This window comes from Chanos chanos, chromosome 16, assembly GCF_902362185.1.
Source record: "Chanos chanos chromosome 16, fChaCha1.1, whole genome shotgun sequence".
In the NCBI taxonomy this organism is placed as follows: domain Eukaryota; kingdom Metazoa; phylum Chordata; class Actinopteri; order Gonorynchiformes; family Chanidae; genus Chanos; species Chanos chanos.
In genome coordinates, this window is record NC_044510.1 from 5,727,817 (window position 1) to 5,742,816 (window position 15,000).

The following is a 15,000-nucleotide window of genomic DNA, read 5'->3' on the forward strand; positions in this document are numbered from 1 at the left end:
CTTTCTTTCTCTTCGTCTCAATTTCTCTATCTCTTGCAGTCTCTGTCTCACTCTCAATCTCAGCCTCCCTTTCAATGAAAATGAGCATGTGGCCTCACTCTCTCTCTCCCCCAAAAAATTGTTTCTCTCTCTCTCTCTCTCTCTCTCTCTCTCTTTGGTGAAAGGGCTGGGTTGACAGCGCTCTTTTTTCAGAGTTTGCGTAAAGGAAATTCCTCTGTGGTGCCCCTTGGGCCTCTGTACGTCTGTCAACGTTTCCCTACACACACACACACACACACACACACTCACACACACACACACACACGCACGCACATACAAACCCCCTTATATCTATAGGAGGACATTCACTAAGAGCACATATAGCAAACAACAGGGAAAAAATATACTTTGTATTCTGAATGATTGCCTTTACCCTCCCTTCTGTAGCGATCAGGTCAGTCAACTGCATTGTTGGTTTAGGATTTCAAGCATGTCACTACTCTAATAACTGATCTGAGGTCAGCACAACTCTATGTAGGGTAGCAGATCAGTCTCTTTGAACTGAACCAGACGAAAAGACAGATCAGAGAGGGAAGTGGAGCTCCATGGCAGCAAAGGCATCATGCAACAGGAAGGGGGCTTTTACTCAGGAAGGGGGCTTTTTATATTTACTCAGACAAGAATCTTCTTTGTGTGTGTGTGTGTGTGTGTGTCTCTCTCTCTCTCTCTCTCTCTCTCTCTCTCTCTCTGTCCCATATATTTGCGTATTTCAAATGCAAGTTAAGGTCCACTGCAACTGGATTTAATTATTCCAATTATATAACTGTTAAGTCACAGTGAGTTGCAGAAAATGTCAACTTCGGCCCATTTTTTGATTTGGTGTTCACTCGTCCGTTTATATTAACAGGAGAGGACACAGACAGAAGACAGATAAGCTACCGCAAACCTAACTACATTTCACTCCTGTGTGAGTATTGCCTTTCAAGGGGCTCTTCTCCTTTCCCTCCCTCTCTCACGTGTGTTCCCGACCTCTTGAGAAAGAAGCGCGGACGAATCGTTACGCATAGCCTATACGCGCAGCCCTCCAGTTAACCATTATTCATTCACGTTTCCAGTTTTCTCTGGTCAAATCCAACCAGGCAGCTCAAAAAGGTATAGTAATTGGATGTCATTTCATGCTAATTTAATTAAGAGGTTTTTTAGTCCGTCTGTTGGTTTTTTAAATGAATATGAATGTGAAGCCGTTATTTTGGGAACACGATGTACTAGTAATGCACTTCTCGTTGGGGGGAGTGACCGTGTGGTGGTAGATTTCTCATATCTCGCAGGCGCTCTTCATGAATTCAGTTCCGTATACTTTTAAACAAGCTTTCTTGCCTGAATTGGTCGTCTGCACTTTTTATTATCTGTGTTTTTTCACGCTTTACTGAAACTCCATCAGTTCATTTCTGAGCGGCAACGCTTTGTCAATAGACCGTTAGGACTGCATCTCCCACAGTTCCATAGGTTGTAAAATCCTTGTAATTGGTTACAGGTGTGCTTTAGAGATGCAAGGGTCGTGTAGGCAGGTATAAAAAGATTGTTGTTAGGGGCGCTCTTTACTGACTGCCTGGGGCCCGGGCCGAGATAACAGGTATGCACAAAACCTCTGTCTTTAGTGCCTCCATTATATGTTAAAGAAAAAGGCACTGAAAACCTCAAGTTCGATTTATCAGTTCTTTACTTCATAAACTTTTTTTTCTTAAAGGATTTTTTAAGCTCTACTTCGCTTGAATAACCTGCTTCCGCCCGGTAGCTGTCACTGATGAGATTCAGAGTGAACTCATTAAATGTGAATTGTATGCTAATTGTGTCTGTTATGCATAGTCAACGCGGTATTGCCTGTGAAGTTTTTATTGCTGTTGATTTGATCTGGATATGCATTCGAGAACTTCCGTATGCTTTTGCTTCACATCAATGTATAAATAAATAAAAGATAAGGTATATTTGAACAGGCTTCACAAACCATCCCGCTCTGTTACTGTTGGGCAGCGAGTTGCATGGCTTTCTTTTCGGATCATTGTATTAGGGTTTTTTGTTTGTTTGATTGTTTTGTTTTTCGCTTTAATTTTAGCTGTTCTAGACACGATTGTAGAAACAGTTCTGGTTTTGAAGTTGAGAGGAAGTTTTTATCGTAGTCTATCCATTATTACTGAGCGGACTCCGAAACGATGGGCGGAATGCCTCGCTGTTACCTCTAAATATCCACGTTTAGTGTCCTACATTGCTAACTCCAGTCTGACGGTGACATTGAGTGCGTATTCTCGCTTATCTCTAGAGGTGACAAACTCAGGTGAACACTATTGCACGCCCATGAAGTCGACTGTATACTACAGTATTTTTGTTCATTAATTTGCAAACAATTAGCGAAACTGGGCCCCTTGTATTTTCATGAATGGGCCCTTGTGGTGTCTGTGTGAATTTAACGTTGCGCAATACATTTGACATGATTGCACATTACGTAATCGTCCGAAATGACATGAATTAGATCCGAGTTGATAAGCGGAGTTGTAATGGTGTTGGTGTCGGAATCCTCTTTAATGACCGACACGCTGACACCGACTCCGGACTCGACGCTTAGTTCAGACCCCTTGTGTAATGGCGTCACCTTGAAGATTTAAGGTCACCTTGCCAAGTTTTGTCCGTCATTACCTTGACGATGAGAACAAAGTGCTTAATTGGAAATGAATAGCTACAGTTTAGCAGCCCAAGTTGTTCGTGTTTTAAATTAATCTGATCGTTCTTATTGGCCCTTTTTATATGTTCCAATTTCAGCTTCGTGCTGACTCAGTTTTTAAAAAGGGGGGCTCTTTGGAGTGTAAAAAAAAAAAAAAAGACCACTACGTGAAGAGCACACCAGCAGATGGCGCAATTTTCCAAGCTTAGTTATGGGGCATCTCTGGGACATGATAGGCATTCCCGACCTGTTCTCTATGGAGTCACGTTTCCATGCATACATGTGTTTCCTCAGTATTGAAGTGTTTGTGCATGCAAAGAGGGCACCCTTTGATCTAGCTGTAAAACTGTGTGATGTCTTCCATGCATAGCATGTGGGCTACATCAGTGGTAGGTTACACATGCTATATATGTGTATTTGGTGTTGGGCACTTAGTGTCCCTAATCTTTGATTCCTAAAAGTCTGCATGGTTGAATTTGTCCCCTCTTTAAATGTTTTGGCAACTTGTCCACCCCCCCCCCCCAAACACACGTTTCCTTCATCCCCTCAACCCTCTATCCCTCCTTCATGTACACATGTGTTGCTGCCCTCTCACATTCTCTTGCGCTCTCTCTCTCCCTCCCCCATGTACACTCCCCCCTCCCTCTTGCCAACCCTATCTCTCTCTCTTTCTCCCTCCCTCTCTCTCTCTCTTGCACATGCAAACACAGGAGCACACAGAGGAGACACGTACACGCACACACACAGAAACGCCATAGAACATGTCGGACTCAGAGACTGCCGCCCCAGCTGAGACCCCCGTCCCTGCCGCCTGCGAAGCCATCAAGGCAGACCTGGACAAATGGTGAGTGTCGGTTAGAACCCAGTTCTTTCCCGGGTCCGTTATAATCGCCCGAAATCTTTTTCTCCTTTTCTGCACGCGTATGGCCCAGAGTTTCCAGTTGTCCTCTACTGGTTGACTGCAATGCGCTGATTGCAGTGTTCCAGGTGTTGTATTGACAAATTTTGATTGGGTTTGTTTTGAGCAAAAAATATTGGAGTCGTCGAATTTGCGAAAGGTGCATCATGATGGCGACCTAAAATGGAGGAAAGGGGGGTAAAAACCAGAGGGCTATATTGGATGAGGAGGGGCCATAAGCAATTATAATCCCAGTGTCTTTGAGCAGAATAAAGAATAACCAAAGTTGTCTGTTTTTGAGCACTGTGGGGGGGGGGGGGTTTGAGCACTGAGTTGAGTAGAGTTGGGCAGCAGTAGGGTTGCACATTTGAGGGGTTCTCTGGAAAGGCTTGATGCTTCCTCACGCCTGATTGGCTGCTGGGAATTTGCCTACGTCACACTCTCGCTCGCTCTCGCTCTCTCTGGCCTTGCTGTGTCAACATCCCTGCAGTGTGTATGAGCAAGCAAGTATCGTTCCCGTGTACCCTCTGTGTCCGAGCGCACAGAACGCACACCTTTTTTTTCTCCCCGCCGTGGTCCCCAAAGCCGCCTCTCAGGATTAGTCCCAGCTTGTTGTGGGTTTAATTTCTCTGTAAATGCAGAGGGATTGAGACTGAAGTGTGTGTGTGTGTGTGTGTGTGTGTGTGTGTGTACTTGGGTTGGGGGGGGCGGGGGAGAGAGAGACTGCCTGTGCGCATGTGTGTTGTCAATGACGGTACAATGTCAAAGCCATGTTCAATATCTGATGGAACTCTGCTTGCCTTTGTTTCTCGCTCACTGAGTGTCCTCACTATCTCTTAATCTCCTCTCTCGGTCATTGACACTGCGCTGCTCAAAACTGCATTTTGACCCTACTGTTTTTATTTCACCGTGTGTGTGTGTGCGCACACACAATTATACACCTCCCTGTCCGACGGGAGAGCTCTGATAAGACTGCAGAGAAGCACAAGCCCTGGAGTGTGAAGTTGTGATAAAGGGAATATTTTTTTGGGGGGGGTGGGGTGGAGCTGTTTGTGGGCAGACAAACTTGGCCACTCTGTGGGCCAGTGTTTATCTGCAAGGCAGAGGGATCGACTGAAGCAGAATGGGGAAAGACACAATGTGTTAAGGGCAGTAGTACTATATTATTTGGGTCTTGCCTCTACACAGTTAGTGAACTGAAAATGATACATCTGCTTGCCCACTCCCCCACTCACATGTGTGCGCACACACACAAGTGTGTATGCTGCTGACTAGTTGAATGTTTTCCTCACAGAAGGCTGACTCTGGGTAATGTACACCCCACCAGTATTTATAGCGGGCTCATAAATAGTCATGCTTTCAAGCATGTGTGTGTAGTGTTGTGTGTCATGTTCTATACGGTAGATCATGTTGCGCTTGAATTCGACACACGACCTTATTGCTTCCGTAGCAGCCATCTTGGCCGGTCTCCCCTGGCAACCGCAGATAGGTAGGTCTGCCCTGTGCCTCGTCTCCAAAGGATAATTGTCTGGTTTACACCACTTCTGCTGGCTTTTTGCTATGTGGTGGTGGACTTCTGACTTCTTTTTTCCCCTCTTTGATTGTTGGTTGGTCCCCATTTGGTTCTGATTTTAGTTCATATTTTGTGTGTTTGTCCAAAGGGTAACACAGCAAAAAAAAACAAAAAAAAAAAACATTTTTCCTGTATGTTCAGCGTAGTGGATAGGGCTGTTACACAGTTTGTTTCGTAAGTTGGTCTCCCTTTAGCCTCATGACCTTGTGTTCGCCTGCAGACACTTAAAGGGGGGGGGGGGGTCTCTTTACAGATGAGTGGGTGTTTTATTACCTTGCTGATAGGGCGGAAGCTGTGTTTAGAGCACACAACTGTCAGGCTAGCAGTATGGATTATGTATGTCAATGTATGACCTGGCTAACCATTACCTGTAAACTTTTAACTGCTCTGGTTGTAGTTAAGGTGTAGCTGATGGTGCATAGCCATTATCAGTGACTTTCTTTGTTCTTTTGCTGTTGTGGCAGTGTTTTTTAGTCATTGACTTGTGAAGATTTTTCTCTTGATTTTTGAACGTGTTTGTGCTTGCTTTGGAGTTTGGAAAGTGTGTGTGTGGTTGGATGGAATGGACTTGCGGTCTTTTGAATGAAACCCCTTTAGGCTAACTACAGTTGCTCAAATCTTTTCTCTCCAGCTGTTACTGATTCAGTGTCTCTTTGCTTTTTGCCTGTCAGTCTTCCATTCTTTTCTTTGGGAGGAGGAATGCAGGAAGAAAATACCAGTTTAAGGCCCACACTGGTTTTCCTTCGTTCTGCCTGGTGGTGTGTCTTTTTTTAAACACTTTTGCGGTACATCCCTCTGTGTGTTTATGCAGTTTATTCGCGGCTTTTGAGAGCAATCTTTCCCTCTCTCGTGCCGTGTCAAAGACCCCATCACGGGGAGTGTCCTTTTAGAACAATGTGTTCCTGGGCAGGATTCACCTGTGCCTCCATTATTCATGAACTGTTCATGACAAATGAACAGAGGCTTTTTTTTTGTGTGTGTGTGTGATGACGCCTCTTTAGCGTTCCTCTTAGCTCAGTAGCTGACCCCACCTCTTTCCTCCCCCCCCCCCCCCCCATTATGTTACAAGCATCTTTAACCCCTGAGGCCACGGTATCCATGGCACCGGGCTGTACGCGACAGGAAGTGACAAAGGGTATTGTAGTTGAGTGATCAGAGATCTGTCGGGGCTCCTAGTGAACTTTTAAAAACAATAGGCTACACGTGGTGACTGTGCGCCCCAAATAAACCATTTTCCCGCTCGAGTCTTAAACGTTTAAAGACAAATTTGAGATTTGGCTTTTTAGTGAATGCCATTTATCCTAACGTTTTAAATACAGCTTCCCCCCCCCCCCCCCCCCCCCCCCCCTCCTGCTTACTGGTTCTTGCTGCTCTCTTGCACTGGCATTGTTCTCTAATTGGTTGCTGTGGAGGGTGACGTAATCGGGGTCCTAATTGGTTTTGGCAGTGGGAGCACTGGAGATTAGTGGTGGATGTGGTGCTCCGGGACGGCGTTTTCAATGGGACGTTTTCTTTCCCTCCCCTCCTTCCCTTACTTTCCCATTTCCTGCAGCCTGAATATCAAAATGGCTGTCTATAACATGGGAATGCCCTTGGCTGGCGTTGTCTGTCTCTCATAGAAGGATAATCCGTCACTCTCTGCAGCACTCGGTGATTGCTCTGTGTGATGCTGCTGTTAAGTCACTGCCGCATCCGTCCGCCCCCCCCCCCCCCCCCCTCCTCTCTTTCCATCTCCTCTATCGCTCAATAGGACTGGCTGGCGTAAACCTCCTTTTTAAATCAGTGACCAGCTGTGTGTTACATCACAGGGCTAGTGAGGAGTAGAGCGTGCGCATGAAGGGGGGAGGGGGGGTGGATGGACAGAGACGGTTGAGGTGGGGGCGGGGGGAGTGGGGCCATTATGCATTGCAACCTCTCCTCTCCTCTCATCTCTGCGTTCAGTCTCCGATTCCCCATACCTGCCTGCAGCAGCCTTGCGTTTTTGCCGTGTCACGCGATCATGCACCTCCCTCCTCCTGAACAGCCCCGCCCCCTCCGCGTTCATCCCTCTCCGCCTCCCCCAGTCATACCATACCCACAGACGGGGTTTGTCCACCTCTTCTCTCCCTGCCTCCTATTGCTTTCTCCTCCCATGTTGACGGAGTGTTTCCAGCATTCTTTCGCTCCATCACTCTAATGCTGTGTGTCAGTGTCTGCCGTTGTGTTTGGCATCAAGCACCCGAAATAATCTCTCTGATGCGCGCGCACACATGCACAGCGCGTCCGCCGTGGTCCCCCCCCTTCCACTTAAAAGAAACGGAGGACGAGGGTTTGCTGCTGTGTCCACAGATTGAAAAAAACAAGTGACCAGTTTTTATGCCTGCAGGTCTACTGACTCATTTAGAAGGTTTTGTTTTCCAAATTTGGTTTAGTGCCAGAGCTGCATCTTTTGGCATTTTTGATGGTATAATGGCAATGAAATTTCAAACATTGTTGTGTACATGTAAAATTATCCATGAGTGTTTCTAAATGTGTTACACCGCCCCCCCCCCCCCATGAGTCATACATGTTATGTGTTGTTTTTTTTTTTTGTCTTTTCAGTGTAAAGGAGAATGGGGAGGGTGCGTGTAAAGAGCTGATGGAGGCGTTTGCTGCTTGTGTGAAGAGCGCTGCAGAGGGGTCATGAAGAAGGAGCTCTTCTCAAAGGAAATGTACAGTAATGTCTCTTCACTTCATCTCTGTGTGTGTGTGTGCATACATTTGTATCTGCAACTGTCTAATACTGTGTCGACACCCCTTGCTTTGAATGTACAAGTTTGCACCCTCGCCCCTCCTGCCAAATAAATATTTGTAGGAAATGAATTGGGGGGGGTCTAGTGTGGGGTGTGGTTTTTTTTTTTTTTGTTTGTTTGTTTTTTGTTTTGTTTTTTTACAGCAAATCTTGTGGCTAGCATGCACTGGGAGTTGAATGCCAGATATTAGATATTAGCAAGTGCCAGTGTGAGCAGTGATCTGGAGAAGACGACTCTAACATTTTGTGCTGGCCTCCCAAATCTGTGCAACCAATTTAAAGATTTTCATACAAAGTTCTGATGAAACACTTCTTGGTCTAGAAAGTTAGTTATCCCAATGGCTCTGGAGGGTTCTGAAAATCAACTGTCTACTAATAATTCCTTCTTTTTTTTTTTTTCCTTTTAGGTCTACTGCACTGAGTCCTCCACCTTCCCAGCATTCCCTTCAGTACATGGCACTGGACTGTCTGATTCAGATTCTGATGGGGGTTTGGTGGTGCAAACCATATGTTCCCCTTTGCCCTCCCCGAACCAGCTCCTCTGTAAAGCCTGATGGATTCCTCCGACCACGCCCCCCCCCCCCGCCCCCCTCCCCAGGCGGCTGATCGCATTGCTCTGTAGACAGTTCTGGAAAGGGTTTTACGTCATTTTGTCCGCTTGAAATGCTTACATGGAAAATGAAATAAAATTTAAAGAGTTGGTACTACCTGATTTCCTTCTTTTTTTTTTTTTTTTTTTTTTTTTCTTTTTCTTGCTTTTGGGATATGCAGTGTAGGAAGAAATCCCATTATACATATAATGATCAGTCTCTGAGTTGCGTGGAGGTTTTTTTGCAAGGGAAGAGAAGCCATCTCTAAAGGGGTTTTTTTTTGTTTAAAACCAGCCAAAAAGAAAAAACTTGTGTTGGTAAAATGGAAGTCTTTGTTCTTAACACAAGTGTTTTCTTGTGATCCTCTCTTTACCACCATATATAGTTATCCTCTTCATTGCTTGACTTCAAACTGAAATGGCTGAATGATTACATGCTTTCCATAATCACAACCAATGTAATGTTGATAGTGCTGCACTGGAAACTAAAGCTGATTAATTTTTTGGTCAGGTTTGAAGTTATGATGCTGTAACACAATCCTGTGTGTCTGAGATGCTGACTGACAAGTTTATAAACTAATGCATTATAATTATAGTGAACAATACATCACTGTTAAACATTTACGAGACTCTTACAGCATTTTTACAGGCAGTTTTTGATGCCTTTTGTGGCGTCTACGTGTCTAAAAATGGTCCGGCATTCAAAAAGACCAAACGATGACAAAGTTTAAATGGAAAATGGAGCCAAACGTTTTCTCTCTCTACCCAAGAAGCCTGGACTCGTTAGAGTTATGCCCCCCTAATCCAGATGAACACTGAACCAGGGATTGTTTCTTTTTATAATGGGATTAGATAAACTGGAAGGAGCAGATTATGGATTAATCCCTCTAATACACTTAACGTTCCTGACTTGGTGACTCCTGTACGCACAGGCACATACACGCTGTAGGATCAGTCAGCGGTGACAGCTTGGGTTTATCCCGTACGCGTGTGAAAAAGTGACCAGCTGAATGCACAGTCCGCACATTGGGTAAAAAGGTCTCCTGAGGTTTTCAGCATGGGAAGACGCCCAACAGGAGAGAGTTAATCTGAAGGTGTGAAAACTTGCTCTGCGATTCAGAAAATCCCCCAGGCTCTTTTAAACTGTACAGTAGACAGACACGTAGCATGGGCCAAGGTTAAATGAGTTTGTACAAAAGCTGTCTTACGTGATAAGAATCCTTAAGAACTGTATTTAGACACCAATTTTAGCCCTCTGCAATTTATCATACGAGTCCATAAAAACATGGTATTTAACTAAGCAGAGTTTGTCTCCCTTGCCCGTCCTGTTCATTTAAGAGTAAACAGAATGTGTCAACGGCGACAGTACCGTGTCAGCTCCACCTGCCCATATCTTTCAGATCTGAAAGAAAGGTCAGTGGAAAAACATATAGGGGACTGGCCAGTATTTGATGTTGCAAGGTCAGCGAGGAGATGTAGGCCATAGTATATGTGAGAGAATGCATGTATTCAAAGTACGCCACGGTGAATGAGTAAGTGTGTTTGCACCGCTCCCCTTATTTGCGTGTGCATTCAGCCATGCCTCTGAGCGTGTAAGACAGACATGCAGTCGTGTGTGGCCTATGGCCTGGTTTATCATGTTTCCAAGAACATTCCCCTCTCTATCTCCATGTGAATGTATAGCCAGCCCCTTGCCTCCCCTATACATACACACACACACACACACACACCCCTCCAGGCCTATTTACACTAACCTTACAGGACCCCATGTCTGACTGTGGTGCTTGTACTGTTGCCTGACTGGAATTTTGCTTGAGGACGAAGGGGATATTTTCAGTTTGCTCTGAAAGATATGGTTGTGTGTAAAGGAAAGAGCCTGGATGGTATGCTGTTGCTGGGATACATACCTGGCAAAATGTGGAATTGGGTCTGGTAAAGTGTTTCTTTAAAAGTATTACCTTTTTTATAATATAAGATATGTATAGTTGAGGGCTAAATGTCACCCAGTTACCTAAATGTGAAAAGTACACCAGAAGCAACTACTTTTAGGAGCAGCATTTGAAATTTGTGATGGACCGAGTTTGGTTTTCCAGATACAGGCCTCAGGTAAGTGCTGTCCCTTTCTGCTATTGTTAAATCATTTTATTTCACCTATGCACAGTTCATAATCCTGTCCGAAGAAAACTTAAAATTCAAAACTGCATGTAGTTTTCTCTAACTGCACAGACCCGGAGGGGGATTCGAAGAGAAACGTGTCAGCGCTTACTCGGGTTCAAGACGACAAGTATGCCGCCTGCTGGTCAAGAGTGGAACAGCACCTGGAGAGGCGCACTAAGAACATGGTTTTTAAAATACAGACTATTTTAGAATAAAGAATTTCTTACTGTTGCTGTGTTTGTTGTTTTTCACATAAGTGCATTCTATTGAAAGCAATAAAACGTGATGATTTTTTCTCATTTCAAACGAAGCACGTCCTCCATCACGGTACTTGAGAATGTCTTGGTTAACCCGCTTTTCAAGGTTGGTCTCCGCCGCCACCCCGTGTTCACACCATGCACTACAGGACGCAGAAGACCTGATAGTTTGTAAGGGGACCTCTATCTGCAAATTATCAATACCAGAGGCCGACAGTGGTATTAAGATATGTTCTATTACATGATGACTGAAATAGCTTAGCGTGAATTATTCAAAATGAAGTTTTGAACAACTTCTGCGCAGCGCAAAAAGGACATGGATGTTAAAATGAAATTACGCTTGGCCTCCACAGATACTTGACGTCCGATTAGTTCCATAACGTTTAAGCTACTAGAGCAGAATTGATCATATTTTTTTAATAAACTAAGTTACAGACCGGGTGAAATATTAACACACGATATTTCAGAATCATAGCAATAAATGCTGATGCAGATCTGTGAGCGGTTATTAGTCTATGAACCATCTACAAGACATTTTCAACTCTGTTTCGAACTCTCAATCACGAGCCCGATGGAAAAAAGTACACGTATTATTGAGTAGTTACATTGTTTATCACGCAGAATCAAGCAGAACCAATTCATTTCATAGATGATAATGATGTACGGCCTACATATAAATTTCCCCTGTTTAGTGCAAATTAAAAGTAGTCAAAACAAACAGTTTTTTATATATACACCAGAGTGGCGTCCACTCTGGTATGTAAAGAAGTTTTTGTTTGTCTGCTTTTGACTACTTTTAATTTGCACTAAACAGGGGAAATTTACATGTATACCGTATATCATTATCATCTATGAAGGGAATTGGTTCTGCTTCATTCACAAGGATTGGCCATTAAATAAAATGCGAGTTTGTTTCGGATATTGCACCAGAACATTGGTTGATGGTCATTACAAGCAATTTAGAAGTTAACCGAGTTACAACCAATATTAGCCTAAGACGTCGGGCGGAGTTGTGAGAACGGATGGTGATGACGAGAGTACTGGAGGAGCCTCACGCGCAGGGAGGGGACATGGGGGAACGCAGGCCCAGCGGAACCCGGATGCTGATGCTGCTTGTATCGGGATAGGGAGAAGGAAGAGAGAGTGAGTGAGAGGAAGCGAGAGGGGAAAAAAGAAAGGGTTTGCGGACAGAAGGAGTGATATTCTGGGAGACGAACACAGTGGTCACGAAACACCTGCAAAGAGGGACAGAAGCGACGTATCCCGAGGCGACAGTTTTTTTTTATGAGGATGACTTCACGAGCCGTAGCCGAGGCGACGGGAAGAGAGCGGCAGAAGATGCTGTGATATGCACATAGAAAGCGAGGGAGGGAGGGAGAGAACAGAGGAAGGGAGGGGGCCTTGGGGCTCCTACGCCAGCTAAAGATGCTTGTTTTCCGATAACCATTACCTATACAAATATACCCCACGGATTTTCTGATGTTTCTATGAAAAGGAAAACATTTTACATGAGTGTACATTTCCAATGAAGAAAGTGCAGTAACTGCCGGACACAGAGGGAAAATTTGAAGCTTTCTTTTTTTTTGCGCGAACGCGAATAGGGTGGCTATTCTCTCTCTTGCCGTTCTCCTCTATTTCCGGATGTCAGGCCTGGGATGAAACTGTAGCATTCAAGAGGCACAAATGTCTATTTTGTTCATGTTGAATCAATGAATTTTTACTGAAGTGAGACTACAAGTCGTGAGCAGGAAAAAAAATCACGAGCTCGCAATCAAGATACAGAAAACAGCAATAGATTAAAAAACATGGACAATGTGGTATCCACTTGATGATACGGTTTTTATTTAAATGAAACATGATTAACGTGTCAATATGAAGGAGTTACTTTTACATTTTTAACGATATTTGAATCAGATGAACCATAAATCTTTGCTGAAAATAGGGCCACTGTTGGAAAGTAGAGGTGATTCTCTTCAGTCTACTGATAATACACTTGTCTAAGGCGATCAGTGGTGATGACTTGGTAATCACATTTGCAGCTATTATCGTTTCTGTCATAGTATCTAGAATATTCCTGTTGTACCTATTGGCCTATTTATTGGTGAACTGTATTGAACGCGTCCCTATCACCTTTCTCATATCAGTATGGCTCCGGCTCACAATTTCCATATTTAACGTTGCCTCTGGATTTGTCTCAACACACAAGGTTTATTGCATTGACCTTAATAGTTACGTAAACCCTGGGTCTCTGATATATTTAATAAAACTATATTTTATCGGCCGCAAAATAACAGCGGCAAGTGCTTGGGAGTAGGCCACCGCACTGGTATCACGACTACAACCCATCTCCCTCGTTTCTCCGTGTGTTACCGCTAGCTGTCTGTAATGTCGTTACGGCGGAGCCGTTCAGAGTGCAGGACCGATAGTCGAAGATATTTTTTGGAAACACATTGATTGAGACCCACCCCCCTCCCCCTCCCCCTCCCACATCCAACGCTGTGATATAATTTGGGTCGAAATGTCGAGTAAGGAGCTGTCGGGCAGCCAGGCGTCTCAGTATGTTGGGCCCTACCGGCTCGAGAAAACGCTTGGGAAGGGCCAGACAGGTAAAGAAGCGCTACTACGGGTTTTAAATGTTTACCATGAAAGCATGAATTACCAAACTGCATGTAGTTTTATTATTATTATTATTATTTTATTTTATTTTATTATTATTATTTTTTTTTTTTAGAATTAAAAACAAATTACTATGTCTTTGGATGACAAGGGACTGGTTCAGCTAAGTGTGAAAACTGATATCATTCTGTTACAATTTGTGCTTGTTACCTGGTCTTCGAAGGAGAGCAATGTGTGTTTTGCAACTGCAGCATCAAATTCTCGGTGTTATTTATCTTTTCTGTGAACTCTATACTTTGTGTCCCAATACTTAATTTACAATGACTTGCTGCTTCTGCAAGTTGAGATATTTATATACCTGTGTGTGTGTGTGTGTGTGTGTCTTTGAAAGATGCTGCCAAATTGTATTTATGTGTAGTGAATGTGTACTGACCCATTAGTTTAATGGAAATCTGTGGACTGGTCGCGATTGATTTCTGCTGGTCTAGATGTTTGGGGACTGGTATAGATTGATCGGTTCAGATGAGTTTTTAGATGGGTCCGGTTCTAGCTGGACTGGCCTGCTGTCTGTTGGGTTTTTGTTATTTTCAGTTTCACTTGTGGTCCTGTGCAGCTTTGTGTGATCTTTTATGGAGCTGCTATGTCTCATACAGCTAGTGTTAAATCTATAGGGTCTTTTGTAGACTTGCATGCACTGTCATGAGGTAATTCAGTCTTCAGTGCTTCAGTGGTCTTATGAAGGTGTAAGCTGGCCACTACATATTTCTCTGCTTTTACACTGACTACCATATACTATGGTCCTACACACACACACACACATATATATATATAGAGAGAGAGAGAGGGAGGGATAGATAGATAGATAGATAGATAGATAGATAGATAGATAGATAGATAGATAGATAGATAGATAGATAGATATATGTAATCTTATGATACATGTAAATAGATGTGAATGGATGGGTTTTGATCTTTTCGGTAGTCTAGTGCAGACAGAAACAGGGTTGAATATGTGTGATGTTGGGCAGTGTGAACCTATTAGGGGAATTCAAAGTTGTTGGTGCTGGGTGGAGAGAGATGGAGTGTGTGGTGTTGAGCGCAGATTAAACCTTTTGGCCAGTTGCTCTGCTCAAGCATTCAGGGACACTGAAAAAAAGACTTAATTTAGTTTTAGTGATTTGGTTATTTAACTAGTAATTTAGAATCAATTTAGAATCAATTTAGACAAAGGTAAAGCAATAGCCATGGGTTTCTAGATTTCTAAATGATAGGTGTCTACCTCTTTATTCTCTCTCTCACTCTCTCTCTCTCTCTCTCTCTCTCTCTCTCCCTCCCTCTCCCTGTCTGTCTGTTTCTCAGGTCTGGTGAAGCTGGGAGTTCATTGTATAACAGGACAGAAGGTGGCCATAAAGATTGTAAACAGAGAGAAGTTATCTGAGTCAGTT

General features: G+C 43.8%; 1 protein-coding gene and 1 long non-coding RNA gene across 2 annotated transcripts in view; both read left to right on the forward strand.

Moving 5' to 3' along the window:
* Positions 1 to 3,383: 3,383 nt before the first annotated feature.
* LOC115829592 (uncharacterized) lies at positions 3,384 to 8,648 on the forward strand. Its single transcript, XR_004025999.1, has 3 exons — positions 3,384 to 3,539; positions 7,747 to 7,856; positions 8,344 to 8,648. It is a non-coding gene; the product is annotated as an uncharacterized LOC115829592 (long non-coding RNA).
* Positions 8,649 to 13,457: 4,809 nt separating this feature from the next.
* brsk1b (BR serine/threonine kinase 1b) overlaps positions 13,458 to 15,000 on the forward strand; it is a 13,210-nt gene continuing 11,667 nt past the window's right edge. Inside the window, exons 1-2 of the mRNA XM_030793726.1 lie at positions 13,458 to 13,545; positions 14,915 to 15,000. The exon at positions 14,915 to 15,000 is cut by the window's right edge and continues 9 nt beyond it. Coding sequence (XP_030649586.1) covers positions 13,458 to 13,545; positions 14,915 to 15,000 — 174 coding nt within the window. The remainder of the gene's footprint in view (positions 13,546 to 14,914) is intronic.